Source organism: Neocloeon triangulifer, unplaced genomic scaffold (genome assembly GCF_031216515.1).
Source record: "Neocloeon triangulifer isolate White Clay Creek 2 clone unplaced genomic scaffold, ASM3121651v1 ptg000001l, whole genome shotgun sequence".
Classification (NCBI taxonomy): domain Eukaryota; kingdom Metazoa; phylum Arthropoda; class Insecta; order Ephemeroptera; family Baetidae; genus Neocloeon; species Neocloeon triangulifer.
In genome coordinates, this window is record NW_026775544.1 from 5,251,144 (window position 1) to 5,268,489 (window position 17,346).

Genomic DNA, 17,346 nt, shown 5'->3' on the forward strand with positions numbered 1-17,346 from the left:
ATTTCGGATCTTTTTACAAATAAATTGCAATTGAAATAAAAATGAATTTGTATTTACAGAATTTTAAATGAAAAGTATTTTATTGATATTGCTTTTTTTTATATAAAAATAGCGTAAAATTATAAATTGTAAATTTTGATAATTCCATCTATTACTTTATAGTTTTTTTTTTGTATTTTATTATATTTTACTTTTAAATCGAAATTATATTTTCACGATCTCTTTCTTCTTCATTGTTACAATTATTTGCCTTGTCTCAAATAAAATATTGAAAAAAAATATTCCTTATTAAAAAAGTATATAAAGCTTTGGCTTTTCTTGTAACTGAAACGCTGAAGTTTGTTTGTTTGTTCAGAGGAGACATCATTTGTTGTATTTATGATATCATAAATTATTACTTGAATTAAATACGTGCAATAAATATCAATGATGCTGCTTGACATTAGGCATTTATTTATATTTGTTTTCGTCGCTGTCTCAATTTTCAAGAAGCGAAGCAAATATTTATCGCTTTCCTAATAAGGACTGTGTTTTTCTCCTTCTTGTCTCAAGACGGAGCGGCAATTTGCGCGGATTAAAATTAGCGCAGCGGGCGAGCAAGTGGGCGAAACAATGGCGCAAAAAAGAGGCACTCGAGGCTGTGTTTTGTTCACTGCTCGTTTTCTCGAGAGAGCTTTGGCTCTTTTTGCAGCACAGCGCCTTATTACGCCGAGTGCGCCTTGTTTGATTTATGAGAGTGGCGATGTTCAACGGAATTCAGGGAAACAATCCGATCGCCTCTTCAAACGTGCGGCAAAACATCATGCAAATGGCACTTCGGGGAAAACGCGGAGGCGCAACAAAAAAGCGCAACATTAATGGAATGGAACGTAAATTGGACTTTTGCGCTAAAAAAAACTCGTCATTATAACTTTGTTTGCTAGGCGAGTAGACCAATTTATTTGGGGTTGGGAAAAAATATCAGCAAACAAGCACATCAAAAAATACCCAAACATTTGCATTTGATACAAATTGATTGCTTTCCTAGAATAAGCTCATCCCTGGAATTATTTGGAAATAATGATAATTGAATTTTTCCCCAGAGGTTTTTTGAAGAGTACTTGTTAAAAAATTAAATGATATGAAAATATTGAAAATTTGGACGGAAACATTTGTCTTAAAACGTTTCCAAAATTTATTACCATATATTTTTGTTCAAAATTGAGAGTAATTTCTTTAATAGTTTTATAAAAAAATATACAATGGAATTGTTCAAGATTGGAAAAATAAAATGGAAAAATGGACAAACGAAGACAATTTTCTTGATTCATTAATGCAATTTATGTTTTAAACATTAATTATCATTAATTGTTCAATTTCGCAAGAATAAAATCATATTTCTTTTAAACTGAATCAGAAAAGAGAATAAACTGATGCAGGTGTTTGTTTTTTTGGTAGTAAAATTAAATCCCCCGATACAAATAGAAACCTGAATAGACACTCAATTTTCATAGTGTGTCGGAATTTAAGAGGGAAAAATTGTCCAGCCATTTTAGCATCCCATCACGTTTAAAAAGAATGATAAGATTTTTAAATGAATATAGTGGGCAGTTTACAAATTTAAACCACAACAAGCAAAATAAATTAAAAAATTATTTTATCTCTTTTTCTATATATCCTGGAATAAGCAGTCGAGATTCTTTTTGCTCCTCTTTTGACAGGAGGTTCTTCACATCATGCATTCGAAAACACGCTTGTTTGTTCAAACGTGCATGTTTATCGAGCAAAATGAGATCCCTCGCGATTAAACGCGGGGCGGACGGCTTTTGACTCGGGATTTTTGTATTCCATACACGCTCCTGTTTTTTTTTTTTCAATTCAGAGAGAGAGAAAAGTCAACGATTGAAATAAACCCGCTCGCATTCACATTGGGCGTAAATCAGCGGCAGAAATGAAAAATTAGAGGCGAAATAAAGTTTTGCTCTCTTTTCTCTCTCTCCGACAGACGAGAAAGGCAAATTTTAATATCGGCCCTTTTCATCTTTTTGATGCGCCAACAATGGCGCTTCCCATTCATTTCCTGCAGCGTTCGACAACGGAAGCTTTTGGAAATGTATATTCACGGGCAAAAAATAAAACTGAAAGAGGAAATGCAAAAACGTGGCGGAAAGTTTCGTTGCTTTTTTTAGGAGTTGCGAGATCAACAGCAGTTTGTTTCCGCCCAAGTTTGCGGCACAAACCAATCAATCAGTTTCTCCACTTTCGTTTTCTTTAGTGGCAACACTTGCGGTCGACGATTTTCCGCCAGCAAAGTTTTTCCAGCAGTTAGGAAAACGTGGGCGCTGGCAATTAAAAGTTTGTAATGTGTCAGTGCGCCCGATGTTTGTTGCCGCCCACCGCAAAAGAGGCCGCGCGGCGAATCTATCAACGTCTTTCACAGCTCCTAATTATTTTATTGCCACGTTTACGAGTTTCACATGGACTTGTGGTAACAAAATTTGATAGGCTGATCAGAGATTTTGTCAAAACTTTTAAGTGAAGAGTTGAGGAAATTTCATTCTGAAAATGCAGAGAAAGATAAATTTTGAATTACTTTTTTAAAAGAAATTTTAGAGTTATCAGCTTAATTTTGCAAAAAATAAATAAGAAATAAAATGAAAAATTATCAAATTTTTTATTTATTTCTATTTTTTTCTTGTATTTCGTCGAAAAAAAAATTCAACTTGATTTGTTTTTTTTTCTTCTAAAAAATGACCTATGCTTTCAGTGTTTGTCTTATAGGTATAAATTTTGTCTTATAGGCATAAATTTAAATAATTTTCTACTATTAAAATTATTTAACGCAAATAACCGTCAGGTAGGCCAATAATATTTTTCAGTAACAAAATATCTTTACACTTTCAGTTAAAAATTTGATGTGGAGAATGTATTAAGTATTTTCAAATTTATATTGATATTTTTTCATGTCCATTCTATTTTCATTTGTATTGATGTATATTACTATATTCCAGCGACTTTTAGTTCACAAATTTCGTATCTCTCTCTTCCTCATGCGGCGTGTCTTGAAAAAAATTAAAATTTTAACCATTTTCACAAAAGAAATCTCATGGTGGATTAACAATTATTATTAATTTATAACTGTTGAAACTGTGATCAAAATAACATTTATAATAAATTCTACTTACGTTACAGAAAACTTTTCTCATAATCTCAAAACAAATAACACACTTTTATTTTATATACAAAACCATATAATGAATAAAATTTAGTGTTATATTAGTTTAAGAATATAAATCCAATAATCTTATTGTAAAGAGGTAAAAATTAAAATTGTTAAAATATTTTAATTTTAATTTGTAAATATTAGTTGGTTTATGTTTGCAAGCTCTTTTGGCAGTGTGTTAAAAATAATGCCTAATCTTCGTGGAGGTTCTACTTCTCGCCATCCGTCAATTAGTTGATACTCGCGAGGCGCGAGAAAGAAACCTAGATTCACAAGTCACCAAATTTAGAAACACTAACATAGAAATCTTCGCGCGAAATATCCATCGATTTCGCAACTTGCCAAATAAAAAGTGTCTCTGCATTCAATCTAGCGTTGACTGGTGAGGAAAGAAGAAGTGTCACTTGACGTAATGCATCCGGCGAAAAATTAGCCACGAATTAGCGGCCGGCGCACTTGACAACAAAAACATCATCTGATGAGCTTAATTAGCGCGCTCTCGCATGTCAGTATTAATGAACTTATTTTCATAAACAAGACACTGGCAGCCTACAAAAGAAAGTGCGTGCTTTGGCCCGTTTGCAGACCAAATCGTCCGGCCGACCGGCAGCCATGTACCTGCCGCCGCTGGAAAACCTTAAGGTCGAAAGACCTGCCCTGACCCAGCAGCATTTCGACGCCAACTACAAATACGAGAAGAAGGAGAAGGATGGTGAGTGTCAAAAGCAATTTTTTAATAATTTCCATTTATAAGAAAAATTAAAACATAAATTACACACTTTTTTTTTAAATGAATTGCAAATTCTGTCTAAAAATGCTAAAAAACATCAATTATTTTTCTTTTGTGGTCCAATTAAAAAAAAAAATTATTCCCAAAATCTTAAATCACATTTTTTTTGTTTATGTTTTACTGCAATTGATTTTTTTTTCGTTGCATTGCTGATAATTATATAAAATTTCGTAAAAATTTATTGGAATAAGTTATGGATGAAATTTATTAATAAAATATAATGAATACTAAAAAAATCTCAACATTTTTGATTGTAAAATAAAAAAGACTTCAATTAATTGGCTAATGAGCTGTAAAGTTTAATCACGCACCCTCAAAAGACTAAACAAACTTTCAAGTGGAAATAAAACAATTGACAAAAAGTCCAAAATTTAATGAAGTCCCTTTGAAACGCAAAAACGTGAAAATTCGGGTGCGCAAAGGAGACGTGCGCTCGAAAAGAGCATTTGGGGCGCGAAACGGCTAGGGGTGCAACCTTTGCCGTCAGCAGTTTATTGTTGAGCTCGAGTGGTGTTGAAAACTATTCATCGCAAATTGCTTCCCTCTTGACGCGCGCAGCCCTCAAAAGTTTCAAGGAGCGCAACCTGGACGGCTTCAAACTGTCAAAATGGGCCAAGCAGACACTACCCGTGCTCGACTGGGTGCCCAAGTACGACTGGAGGGTAGACGGGCCGTGCGACTTGATCGCCGGCATCACCGTCGGCATCATGCACATTCCACAGGGTGAGTGACACGCATCAAAATTACATTTATTTTACACCTAATTTAGTATTTTTTATATATTCCAATTTCTGCTTTACTCAAATTACTTTGCAATATTAAAATACGTATCAAATTTCAACATATTTAAAAGTTGAATACAGAAAGAGTAGACCTATTTTTATTATCATTTACATTTAATATCTTGATATTTTTGTAAATCTGGTTTATTTGTTGATCTTTAATAATTTAATAACAAAATATTTTAAAAATGATAAAAATGTAACTAATTGTTAAAATAAAGAATAACACAAATTTTTTGCCTTTGTTTTATATTTAGTGAATTTTTATTTAAAGGTCTTGGTTATGCACTTCTGGCCAACGTACCACCGGTGGTGGGCATCTACATGGCCTTTTTTCCAATGATCCCCTACTTTTTCCTTGGCACATCTCGTCACAATTCAATGGGTAAAAAAAGCAAAACATTGAAGAATTTCAGACCGATATTTTTTGTATTTGATTAATTAGGTACTTTTGCCGTGATATGTCTTTTGGTTGGTAAATCAGTCTCCACCTACGCACTGAATCCCCTGTATACACATGAGGTCACCAAAGAGGTCAATGGCACTCTTATAACGTTAACAGAAATGTATACGGAACTCGAGATAGGAACTGCAACCACGTTTTACTGCGCAATGTGGCAGGTAAATATTGTACAAAATAATAATTAAAAGATGAACACACTATTGCTAAGTATATCGTTATTATTTTATTGGAAATTGAAAATGAAGTAATCTAATCAGTTTCAAAAGAAATAGCAGATGATCAATTGATAACAATGGTACTACATTATTTGCGACAATTTTCATCCCTCCAAACCCTCTTCAAAAACAAATGTAATGAAGCCAGTAAAGTAAACACAATTTAATAATGCTAAATGTAATCACAAACCACTTTAATTTCACTGAATAAAACATGCTCTAAACTTTATTTGCAGACTCAAACAATGTAATCTAAAATTGCTTAACAAAAAAAATTTTAAATATGAAAATTAAGTGACTTTCATTAAAAATAGAGCAATAAAAATTGCACCTTTGTAGCTTATTCAATTTAATTCAATAAATTACTCTCATTAATGGCGTATTAACCTCCTCTCGAGTCTTAAGTGCCCCTTTCCACGTCGTCTTTAACCTTTATGCTCCTTTCATCTCTCTGTCGGTGCACTTTTTTGCATCCAATTAAGTCTCCTTTCGCGAGAGTTCTCAAAGAAAGACTCGCGTAATAATTTTGCCGCAGCTGCTGTTGTACTCCCTGCGTCTCGGCGTCGTGTGCACGTTTCTGTCAGACGCGTTGGTGAGCAGCTTCATCACCGGCGCCGGCGTCCACATTTTCACGTCGCAAATCAAAGAGATCGTTGGAATCAAAGTCGCCAAGTTCAAAGGACCCTTCTACATGCTCTACGTGAGTACCTATAGCTTCTTCGACTAAACGAGAAACCGAATTTTGTTCGCCGCAGATCTACAAAGACATGCTGGAGAAGATTTGGGACTCGACTCCAGAGACGCGAACCACCATGTACGTGGCGCTCATTATCTCGGCAATCTCCATCGCGCTCCTCGTCACCACAGCTTTCGTCATCAGGGTGAGTAGAATTTTGATGTTCCTCCTTATCACCCAGAGAAATGTTCAACCCTTCTGTACCTATTGCTGCCTGTGGTCTTTGGCAAGGACCTAAAAATTACATCAAGAGAAAGACTTGATTTTTTTTTAAGTTTGATAATTTAAGTAAAAATTATAACTAAAAATTACTTGGGATTAATTATATCTTGATTGGCAGTTACATGGTCTGGGAACCTTTATAACTCAACAGGCCGCCATTGATTTTCTTGTCATTTTTTAAAATTTTAATAAGTTAATGGCGCCTTGAAAATTAGATTTAATTAAATCAAATATTTGTAACAACGTAATTTAGCAAATTAAAAAAAAAAAGAAATTTGAAAATCAATCATCTTTTATGTTCAGCTTTTTCATTACTGAACTTAAATTTCCACAAAATATATAAGAATTTTTTTCTCCTCTCATTTTAACTCCCGGTGGAAATTGCCGCGATGCAATTTTCCATTTTATGTACATTTGCGAATTATTGCAGCCGTGGCTGGAGAAATACACCAAGGTGCCGTTCCCGGCCGAGTTGATCCTGGTGGTGGCCGGCGTGTACGCCTCGGTGAACCTGCAACTGCCCGACAACTACGGCATCAGGGACATCGGCGAAATCCCCACTGGGTACATAAGCGAGCGAGACTCGAGCTGAGGTTGTTAAACCTTTGCCCCGATTGTTGCAGATTGCCCGGTCCGCAAGTTCCGCACGTCGGACTCTTCAGCGTTCTGATCGTGGACAGTTTCGTGACGGCCATCGTCGCCTACGCCGTCTCCATGTCAATGGCCCTCATTCTGGCCGAGGGCGAGGACTATGTCGTTGATCCCAACCAGGAACTTTTGGCTTTGGTAAAATTCTAATTTAATATTCCCGTCCCTAATTGATATTTATTATAATTTTAAACAATGCATCTGCCCAAAAAAAAATATGTTTCATCGAACAGATTAATTTTATTTGCGACTTTTTTTTATTTAATTCAAAGATAAAAAATTACTTATGTAAGTTAATTTTCTTTAAAAAAAATATATGGCAGTGAATTTTAATTTTGAATTTTAATTTTATATCATAAAAAAAATTTAGGCATTCAGAAGAAAGAAATTAAATTTCAAATTTTCCTCTTGAATCATAGCCAAAAATCACTCTTAAATCAATATCATTTTTTTCCCCATTTGATTGATTTCTTTTAAATTATTCTAGGGCGTTGGAAACTTAGTCAACTCTTTCTTTTCCTGTGTGACGTTCGGAGCTTCCTTGAGCAGAAGTATGGTGCTCAGAGGCGTGGGTGGCAAAACCCAATTCACCGGTTTAATAGCCAGTGGCCTAATCGTCATCATCCTCTTGTGGATTGCCGACTACTTTGAACCCCTGCCTAGAGTAATTATTTCTTTAAAAAATCTAATCTCCTTTTTGAATGAAAAATTTTAGGCGATTTTGGCGTCCATCATCATAGTCGCCCTGCGGAAAATTCTGATCCAGGTGTTTGATCTGCCCGTTTTCTGGCGCCGATCGCGTCTCGACGGCGTGGTGTGGATTATTGTTTTCCTCATTGTGGTCATCGTGGACGTGGACGTCGGCCTCGGCGTAGGCTTTCTGCTGTCAGTCGGCGCTGTTTTCATGCAGGGGCTGAAGGCGTACACAAGTCTGCTGGGCCACGTGCCCAATACTGATCTCTATCTCGACACTGACAGATACAAAGTGGTGAGTTTCCTGCAAGGCCCATCTATATTTACGATTTATAATTCTTAAATTCAAGTTTAAATGAAATTTTAAGAACAAAATCAGAATCACGATGGAAAAATTCGCACTCTAGAGTGTTGACATAGGAATGTTCAGACATTTTATCCACAAATTTACTTCTAAAAATACTTTGTGCAGACACTTTATAATATTTTAGAATTATTTTGACTTAATAGAAAAATTCAATTTATAAATTTTTTTACAAAATAAAATAACTACATGAAGTTTCTTGGATCTTTAAATTAATTTAGTTATAGCCAAAATGATCATACTTGAGTTCAATTTATGCTGAAAATAACAATCTTGATACTTTTGAGAATCTAAAAGTTATCAAAAAATTGCTTAATTTAATAAAAGAAATAATTGCTTAAATTATACAGAATTTTTGGATAAAATTTTAAAAGATATCATTTAATTATCTATTTAAAAAAATTTATAAGTTTATTAACAATTTATTGTTATGAATCTAATCTAAACAGAGTTTCCTTTCGTTCTTTTTCTCTTGTATATTGCTGCACGTTTAAATCTTTCCCTACCATTTTTCTCTCGGAACTGTAAATGGAATGAAAATTTCCATTCATAGTCAAGATGGTATGGAGCGACCTGTAAACAAACAGCCCTTCTCCGGCAAAACGTACGACGGTGCAGAAAAAAGTCCCATTTCCCGAAAGCATCTCTTCTCCGTATGAAAAATTCATTCGGTTTTTTCTCGGGCGAGGAAAAAAACAAGATTGCGGTGCACGTGCCGGTCTAATTTATCGATGTGTATGTTTGCAGGCGCGAGAGGTGCCGGGAATCAAAATCGTGCACTACAGGGGCGGTTTGAATTTCGCCACCAGGGACAGCTTCAAAGACGAGGTGATCAGATTGACAGCGATCGACCCGAAAAGGGAGGCGCGCCGCCGTGACAAGATTGCCAAAAACAAGAGCAAGATGCAGGTGAGAGAATAAAAAAAATCAGATTGATATATAGACCCGCTGGTGTCTCTCAATATTTGCTTTTCACGGGGCGAGTGCATGTATGCGGGCCACAGGTTTTCCTTGTTTTATATTTTCATTGAACCCGTCGGTGTTGAGTTGAGCAAATAATTGCTGAACAAGTGCGATAATTGGTCGCGTCAAGTGTTCGAGCAAATATTTATCAGCACACGCGGATCATCACTTCTCTGATTGTGTGATGCAAACCAAACATTCAAATTGTTTACCAACTTTCCTGCTCAATTTCGCAACAACAAACTTTTTCTTTTAATTAGGTTGCGCTTGGATTAGTTAAAAAGGTCTGATAAGTTTTTTTTTATTTAATTCACTAATAAGCAAAATTGTAAAGTTATCTATATAAAAAATCATATTAATTTGACGCAGAAACGAAAAAAAAATTTATAACTATTTTGTACTTGAGTGCAAAATTAAAGCGATCTCAATTATTGTCAGTTAGGTATTTATTTTGGTACCTTTGCTCATTGGTAATTAAATTTATTGAAAGTTTACAAAAAAAAAATATAGATATATACATGAAAATTAAATTAATTTGTCAAGCATTTAAAACTTGATTTGTGAAAAATAAAATTAATTTAAATGATAATTAATAATTATGTATTTTTTAAATCAAAATCAACTTAAAATCAATCCCAAAATAGTGTTTTGGACCAATATAGCTCCGACTTGTTTGAAGACATCTGGAGATAAATAAAATGAATTGAATAAATTCTTACGGAAACAATAACAGACCTTTTCACCACTCTTATAGAGTTATGTTGTAGTTTGGAACGCTACTCGTGTATTTTTGTCCTTTCTCTAATTTGGTTGACGCAGGAGTTTGGCGTCACCAACTTTGGCTTCATGGGCGACAACTTGGGCAGATCAGAGGCGCCGCCCGCCGAGCCCAAGATCTTGTGCATCATCCTCGACTTATCCGCGCTGAGCAGCATTGATCCTGCAGGCTCGGACAAGATCAAGTCGTTGGCGCACGACTACAAGCAGGTCGACATCACCGTCTGCATCGCTGGCGGATCAGGTGCGAAAATCCCTTTGAAGCTTCAATACAAGTCCCGAGAACGGCAACAACCAAAGTCAACACGTTAAAACAACTTTCAAAGTTAAACATACGAGTAGCCTTAGGCGTTTGAAAAACAAACCAAAGATACCCAAACCAAAACTTTTATTTGTATTATGATCTGGTACTTATGACAAAAATTATATACGAATGACATTAATGTGGTTTTTTTTATGATATATTATTTTTTTAAATTAGTAATAATTTCATTAAAATTAACGTTATTAAGAAAATTTGATTTTAATAATAGAAATGATAATATTAATCCTTTCTTAATCGTTTGAATTTCAAATATTTTTACATCTTACTTTGCTCAATAATGATTTATAATTGCTAAAATCCCCTAATTATTGAATTGAGTTGAAGATAAGTTGAATGATTTGAATGAATCATCTACAATTTTTGTTTCCTCTTCTAGTTCGTATGAACTTTTCAATGTCATTATTTTGAATTTAAAAATATATAAAATAGGTCAATGTGTAAATTTTCAAAGAGTTATTGTGTTCTATATATATAATTAAAAAAATTCACTAGTTAATTTTTGAAAACGCCATCAGCTATACCAATTCTTAATTTAAATATTATTCTTTTCATCATCCTTGTTTCTAAATTTCCAGTTTGCTTTAAATTTCAGCCCAAGCCCTGGAGAAAATGAAGAAGTGCGAGTTATTCGAGGGGGAAGATGCCGTTCCCGCGTTTCCCACGGTGCACGACGCCGTGGTCTTTTGCAGACGCGCCATCATGGAGACGGAGCGGCTGTAAACGTCGCAATCATTTTTATCAAAATCCCATCGTTTGTATCAAACCGACTGCTGAAAACACGGATGTAATAAATAATGCACCCTTCCTTTGGTAAAAGAGCTACAATTCATTTCACCCCGTTCGATTGGAATTTTACGAGTGGACGGAGCCTCGATTCAATTTGGTTCAGTCAGACGGCCAAAGTGGCCCGAGAGTCAACATTTGCATAAGTGGCTGGCTGGCTGGACGGGCCCATATTTTTTTGATGGACGAGAAGGGATTTATTTGCCTACTTACGAGCCGGCGGGTGGGCGAAATGATATTCGGCTGCTGGCCGGGAAAAATGAGGGAAAATCCAATCTGTCGAGCGGATGGCTTTACGGTCGCCCGAGTGAGTGAGGACATCAGGTAGAGAGAGGGATGAGGAAAGAGGGTGGAAGGGGACGCGGCGAAATTGCAGACAAAAATGCCTTTCCGGCCGTGTGTCTCTTGGCGTGGGACGAGGGCGGATTTCCCTTCTCGCTTACCTGCAACAGAATAAAAAGAGGCGAAATTAGAGAGAGGCACGTCGTCGGCGGTGAAGAAGCAGTAAAATGCAAATCCCATGCGAGAGAGAAAAAGACGCTTTGGACCCGACCGCGGTAAACGAAGAGGCTTCTACATTTTCCAGCAGTTTGCTGCTTTAGTGCGACTTTCAACGTGGAACGAAGAACAGCGTTGATGCTACTTTGGATTTTATGCACAAGTTCCGCTTTTTCCTTAGCGATCGCACTTTTTTTTAATACCGTTTGAGATCTTCAAAATAAGGAATAAAGGTCAAAATTTGGATTCAAGACTAAATTTGATAAAACTTGAATTTATTTTAGATTCTTGATCTGTTAATTAATTAGGTAACTGAAGAAATTAATTGTTATTTCTGTTACTCTGTGGAGTTCTTTCCGAATTGCAAAATAAAAGAAAAATATAATTTCTGTCAATTTAAAATTGTGCTTTAGATCTAATAATGAAGCGATTATTGAATATGAGAAATTCGGCAAATTTTTAGTCATACAAGTTTCAAAGTGGAAAAGATGAAGAATAAATTAATTATTAATTTATTTAGCCAATAATAACTGTATATTTTTGGAAAATAGATGTGCATTAATTTTAACAGAAATAAAAATTGATGGTAAGTTACAGTTAAAAATAAAATTAAAATCAGATTTTTTTTCTACATTAACAAGTAATTTTTTTATGAAACTTTTGCGTAATACGTGTAATATTTGAAATCTGATTCGCGCTCAATTCAATTGAAAATAACTCTGATGTCGGGCTATCATGGCAGGATTGGTTTCTCATTTCAAAGGCTAGTGATGATGAGCAGTAATTAAATCCCATTGTAAATTCGCTCTCGCAGCTGGCAAAGTTGGAATTGCCTTTTGAAACTATAGTTGCACATCATCAGCTTTGTCTGCGGAAATAAATTCCTCCTCATTAAATCATTTGAGAGAACGACGATCAGCAAAGTTCGAATTTCATTTGAGAGGATCAGAGCGAGGTATAAATGAATAATTTTCATACTCAAAAAGAAAGCAGAGCGTGAACATCCGAAAGCAACAGTCTCGAAGCAGGCAGTCATAATTTGTATCTCATTAAGCCAACTTTTCAGTTGGCACGACGAGCAAACAAACAAGCGTCCTAATTAGCGTCTCACAGCAGCAGCAGCAACAGCCGGCGTTTAATTGAAAGGCTCAACTCTTGCTCGACATGATCTCTCAGCTCCGCCTTCTTCTCCAACTTGCTGCAAACTTTTCTCTTCTTTTTTCATTCTCGAGGGAAGAAAGAGCGAGAGTGGCCGCTCGTAAATATTAATTCGCGTGTGGAAAGAGCGGTGCGTGCGGCCCTATCGCAAATTGATTCGCGTTTCAAATGTCACTCATACGAGAGACCTATCGCCGCCGACATCTTTACAAGCCGGGCAATTAGCGATGCATTAGCTCTTAACGACTGATTATCTGCCCGCACGAAAAGCTCCGCAGCACCAAACTGCTCTCGCAGTTACGGAAATTGAAATCGACTTTAATGCTGTGTTTGGATTTTAAATGTGGTCGTGAAAAATTATTAATTACCTGCCCACTTTTTCCCATTTGCAGCATGGAAGCTTTAAATACAATTTTTATTCAATTAAGAATCAAATCAAGAATTTTTTATTAGAATATTTTCTTTTACATATATAGTTTGTTTCAAAACACTATTAATTTTTTTTATATAATTGTGAAATATTACATTATTATTTTTTTTTTGTTATATTTTAAACCGTTTTGAACTAGTATTTACAATTCATGATATGTAATACACAAGAGCAGCATTTTTGAATAAAATAATTTTAATAGTTTTCATACTTTCATGGTTGAATATTGAATCCTTTTCATTTAAACTCTATTACTGTGAAGTAATTATCCAAAACCACATTAAAATGTCTCCTCATTTTTCTGTAGAAATTGTAACACAATGTTTTTGTTTATAATTTTTTACTGTTGCAATTGCCAACTACTTTCATCATTTTCATAATAATCAGTAGCCTAACTACATTTTGATGAAGCGCCGTGCAAAAACGTGGAAAACAACAACATATTATGCTTTTTGCCGAGCACGGCAGTGGCGCGTGTTGCATACACCCAGACGCAAAAAGGCGCACCAGCGGTTGCTGCCGGTGGTGCAGCTGCTTGTTTTTTCCCATCCTTTCGGAAACACACACAGAATGAGGCACGTGGCTCAGTGGAGCAAAAGTTGCGCCTCCGATAATTGGATCGGACGTTTTATTGGGCGCGTTCGAGCATTCACTCGGCGCAAATTAGCCTGCTCCATTTTTGACGGACGCGCTTTTCAAATTTCTGCCTCAACGGCAAAGTGATTTTGGCAGCTGAGATGAAGAAGAAATTAAAGCTGCGTGTCTCCACTCGGCCGTGAAATTTTGTCAAAACACCCGACAGGTAGATGAAAATAACTGGGTTATAAATGGGGAAAAATGATTTTAGTAAAGAGAAAAAATAGACTCGTTTCCCAAAAAAGGTTAACAAAAGAAAAATATCAGCGGAAATAAAGTTCATTTCAAGCAATATAATTATTTATGAGACATTTTTCTATTGATTATGAATAAGAAAAAGAAAACACATTCCTAAAAAAATCGCAAATTTTTCCCTAAATAATTTTCATAAAAAATTTTGATCTTCAAAATATATTTACTGTTGATTTTTTTATTTTGCTGTTATTACTGGAAATCATCACTTTTGAGCCTAAATTTCCATGGGGCAAAAAGGCACCTGGGTCTATTATGATGAAAAAATCCCATTTACCAAGCGTATGGTGTTGAAATAAAAAAAGGCAGTGTCATTTATTTTTGTTTGTTTGTCCGGAAAGTAATGAGGCCGAGCTGCAAACACGAATTTAATAGCGGCGGTAATGGCGAAAAAGAGCTTTTCCAGTGTTGCTACTTATAAATTGGATATTACAAAAGTGGCCGTAAAGAACGTGCAGACAGCGGTTGGTGTTGTTTCGAGTTTTATGCTGCGACAACGTGCTGATTTTGCCGGCCAGCTGATTTATAGGGTCCGGCCGTTGAATTTACGATCTAATACTCACACCAGAGAGAACGAAAAAGAGCTCTGCCTGCGAATCTATCCGAATGGTAAACAAGGCTTTATGTCCGTCCGTGATGGCGGCGGCGCCCGCCGGGTGATACTTTATCACCCTTTCAATTATGATTGTGACTTTATGAGATCGTAAAGAGTCGAATTTAAATCTTGCGCGCCACCGTAAGGCCGTCTAATATTTTATTAAACGTGCAGTTCGGCCAAACTCTCTCCATTTTAGTGCCGAGAACAACAACAATGGCTGGACGCGCCAACAATCGAGCACCTTTATGAATTTGCCTTTTGATATGCAGCCGTTAAAACACGTGGAACAATTGTGTGCGCATCGTTATGTTGGCACTTGCGCGAAATGTGTTTGCGAAATGAGAGCTATAAAGTTGGAATCATATTTTGAAGTATAGACATTAAAATTCATATTGAAAAATTACCATTTTTTTGCCTGAAACAAATTAAATTTAATTTAAACGGATCTAAAAATATTTCGCAAATTAGAGAGAGGTGAAGTTTCAACTAGAAAACTTGTTTGAATTTTTAACGCACATTTCTTCATAAAATATTTGATTGCCTTATTTATTATCAACCAGCCACTTGACCTCTGGATTTTCTCAATGCAGATTTACTCAATTAATTTAAAAAAAGCATGTTGGCTTTTTTCCCTTACATTAAAGTGGTATTAAAATCAATGCCCTTTTTAATAAATACAAAAAAGCAATAACACAAAAGAGCCGCGAATTTCCTTTTCATTGTTGTCCAGTTATGAGTTACGATTATCGTGGCACATAATATAAATTTAACTCGAAAAAGTTTGGCCAAAACTTTGCACTCGCACACTTTACGTAAAAAGGCAGTCATGGAAATGGCGGGTGGTTTGCATCGGCGAAAGCGGAAACGACTCAGACTGCTGGATGCGGAACAAAAACCGTCCATTTACGCCGGAGAGAACAATGGCTGCGCGCAATTTTTCATCCGCTGCTCATAAACATTCCTTTTTGCCCCGCGAACAAGCCAAGTCCATCGCAGCAGAAAATGCTCCGATAGTGAAAAGCAATCGACGCGGAAACTATCATGCTTGTGATCCGCCACGCTCCACGACTCTCGTGCACCAGCCGCTTTGCATTACGAAATACTTCTCTTTTTCATAAATAAAATGCATAAAAAAACTCGCTTAGTATGTAGCTGCTCGCATTTGGGTCAAGTTACATTGTGAAAATCTATCCGTCATAGTTTAAAAGCGTGATAATGCGCTGAAAGGAGAGGATAAAATATGATAAAAGCATCTTAAAAACGAAGTTTCCGTTTCGCAAAGCTTGGATACTTAAAAAAAAAAAAAAAAACTCATGAAAAGAAAAATTATCAAATATCAGATGAAAACAAATTAAATGATAAAAAATGCCTTTTGATTTAATTTTACTTCCAATTAGTCTGTTAATTAAAATACTAGAGTGAACTTTTCATTGTTCACACATTTCTGGATTATATTTTATATACTATAATGCTAATTGTGAGCCACTTAACTTCGAAGAGAGAGAAGTAATGGTTGCACATGTCATGCATATGCATATCTAATGTATTTACTAAAAAAATATGTTTTTAAAGAACCTGGGCTTATCATAAAGATTATTTCACTTGCAAAATACTTTTTAGTTTCAAAAAAGAAATTGTAGTATAATATAATTATATAATTTAAATAATAAATTAAAATTATATTTTATTGCAATAAGTATTAAAAAATTACACATGATGAAAAAAAGTTAAAAATTCGTCGAATTTAAAAAAAAATTGTTTATGTAATAATAACTGTGATAGTATAACAAATAATTATTGTTGAACATATGAAAATTATTTGATTTGCTTGTTGCTTAAAACTCAAACTCTTACGAAGCAGAGAAAAAATCTGCAAGAGGAATGGGATACAATATTACGACGCCTTTATAATCTTTTTCGGTTCCTAGACACGCAACTAACTTTATTTTGGATTTCCTGGCCTTTTTTGTTATTTTGGATTTCACGTTCTACAGATATTTGCACAATTTTTGGTTCACTGTCATGTAATTTGAATATTTTCATGTTAATAATATTTTTACAAATTTCATTGAAAACTTTAAGCACAGTAAAACAATTTAAGCGTAATTGCCTTGTCTTTTTTTGAAAATGAGTGCACATATAAAGTTTGAAAGAACTTAAAAACAACCTCCATTCAACCACATTAAACATATTTTTTAATAGAATTTGAAAATAGAAAACTAAAAAAAGCTTGCTGTCGGTTAAAGAGTACTTCAATTTAGCTCAATTTATGTATAGCACAGAATAAAAATTTCTTCAGTCTAGTTAACGCTGTTAATATAATCAATGAGGAATACATTTAATGATGATCATCCGAAAAATAAAAAATTATTTTTCCTCTTCTCTATCATCAAACAAATGAATACAATCTCTCATAAAATAACCCATCAGTTTCATTGGTGCTCAAACACATTCGGCGAACGCGAGCCGAAACACACGTGGGCATAAATCATTATCGCAGAGAGAGAAGGAGGGCGGCTGGGCGTTATCACGCGAGAGCAGCGAGCGGCAAGAGTTATGACGGCGCGGATCCAAATTTTATACTTCCTAGCCTTTTTGCTTTCGCCTCTTTCGGCCGCATAAAATACCCCTTTACAACAAAACGTCTTGTGCCTCATTGATTTTCGGCTCTGCCAGCGAGAGAGAGTGGAGGTTGGTTCCTCCCGCTTGCGTTTTATCTACACCGCAAAAAAGAAACCGCGAGCTCTGCGCGCTCAATAAACCATGCAACCTCTCTTATCCCGCAGCAGCAGCAGCAGCAAGAGTGGATGG

General features: G+C 35.4%; 2 protein-coding genes across 2 annotated transcripts in view; one reads left to right on the plus strand and one right to left on the minus strand.

The window, feature by feature from the left end:
- Positions 1-17,346, minus strand: part of LOC132205844 (uncharacterized) — a 148,070-nt gene that overhangs the window by 43,770 nt on the left and 86,954 nt on the right. The gene's annotated exons all lie outside the window — the stretch shown is intronic.
- LOC132205835 (solute carrier family 26 member 6-like) lies at positions 3,758-11,745 on the plus strand. Its single transcript, XM_059635161.1, has 13 exons — positions 3,758-3,914; positions 4,551-4,715; positions 5,049-5,159; positions 5,220-5,395; positions 5,988-6,152; positions 6,208-6,333; positions 6,841-6,974; positions 7,034-7,196; positions 7,546-7,722; positions 7,774-8,046; positions 8,863-9,024; positions 9,898-10,099; positions 10,773-11,745. Exons 1-13 carry the CDS (start codon positions 3,815-3,817, stop codon positions 10,898-10,900), a joined length of 2,082 nt encoding a protein of 693 aa, XP_059491144.1. The 5' UTR covers positions 3,758-3,814; the 3' UTR covers positions 10,901-11,745.

Excerpts from the sequence above, each read along its gene's own strand:
- LOC132205835 (XM_059635161.1), top strand. The coding sequence starts at position 3,815 with ATGTACCTGCCGCCGCTGGAAAACCTTAAGGTCGAAAGACCTGCCCTG. Across the intron at positions 6,153-6,207 it reads GACCCTTCTACATGCTCTAC|ATCTACAAAGACATGCTGGA; the intron begins GTGAGTACCTAT and ends TGTTCGCCGCAG. Across the intron at positions 7,197-7,545 it reads ACCAGGAACTTTTGGCTTTG|GGCGTTGGAAACTTAGTCAA; the intron begins GTAAAATTCTAA and ends AAATTATTCTAG.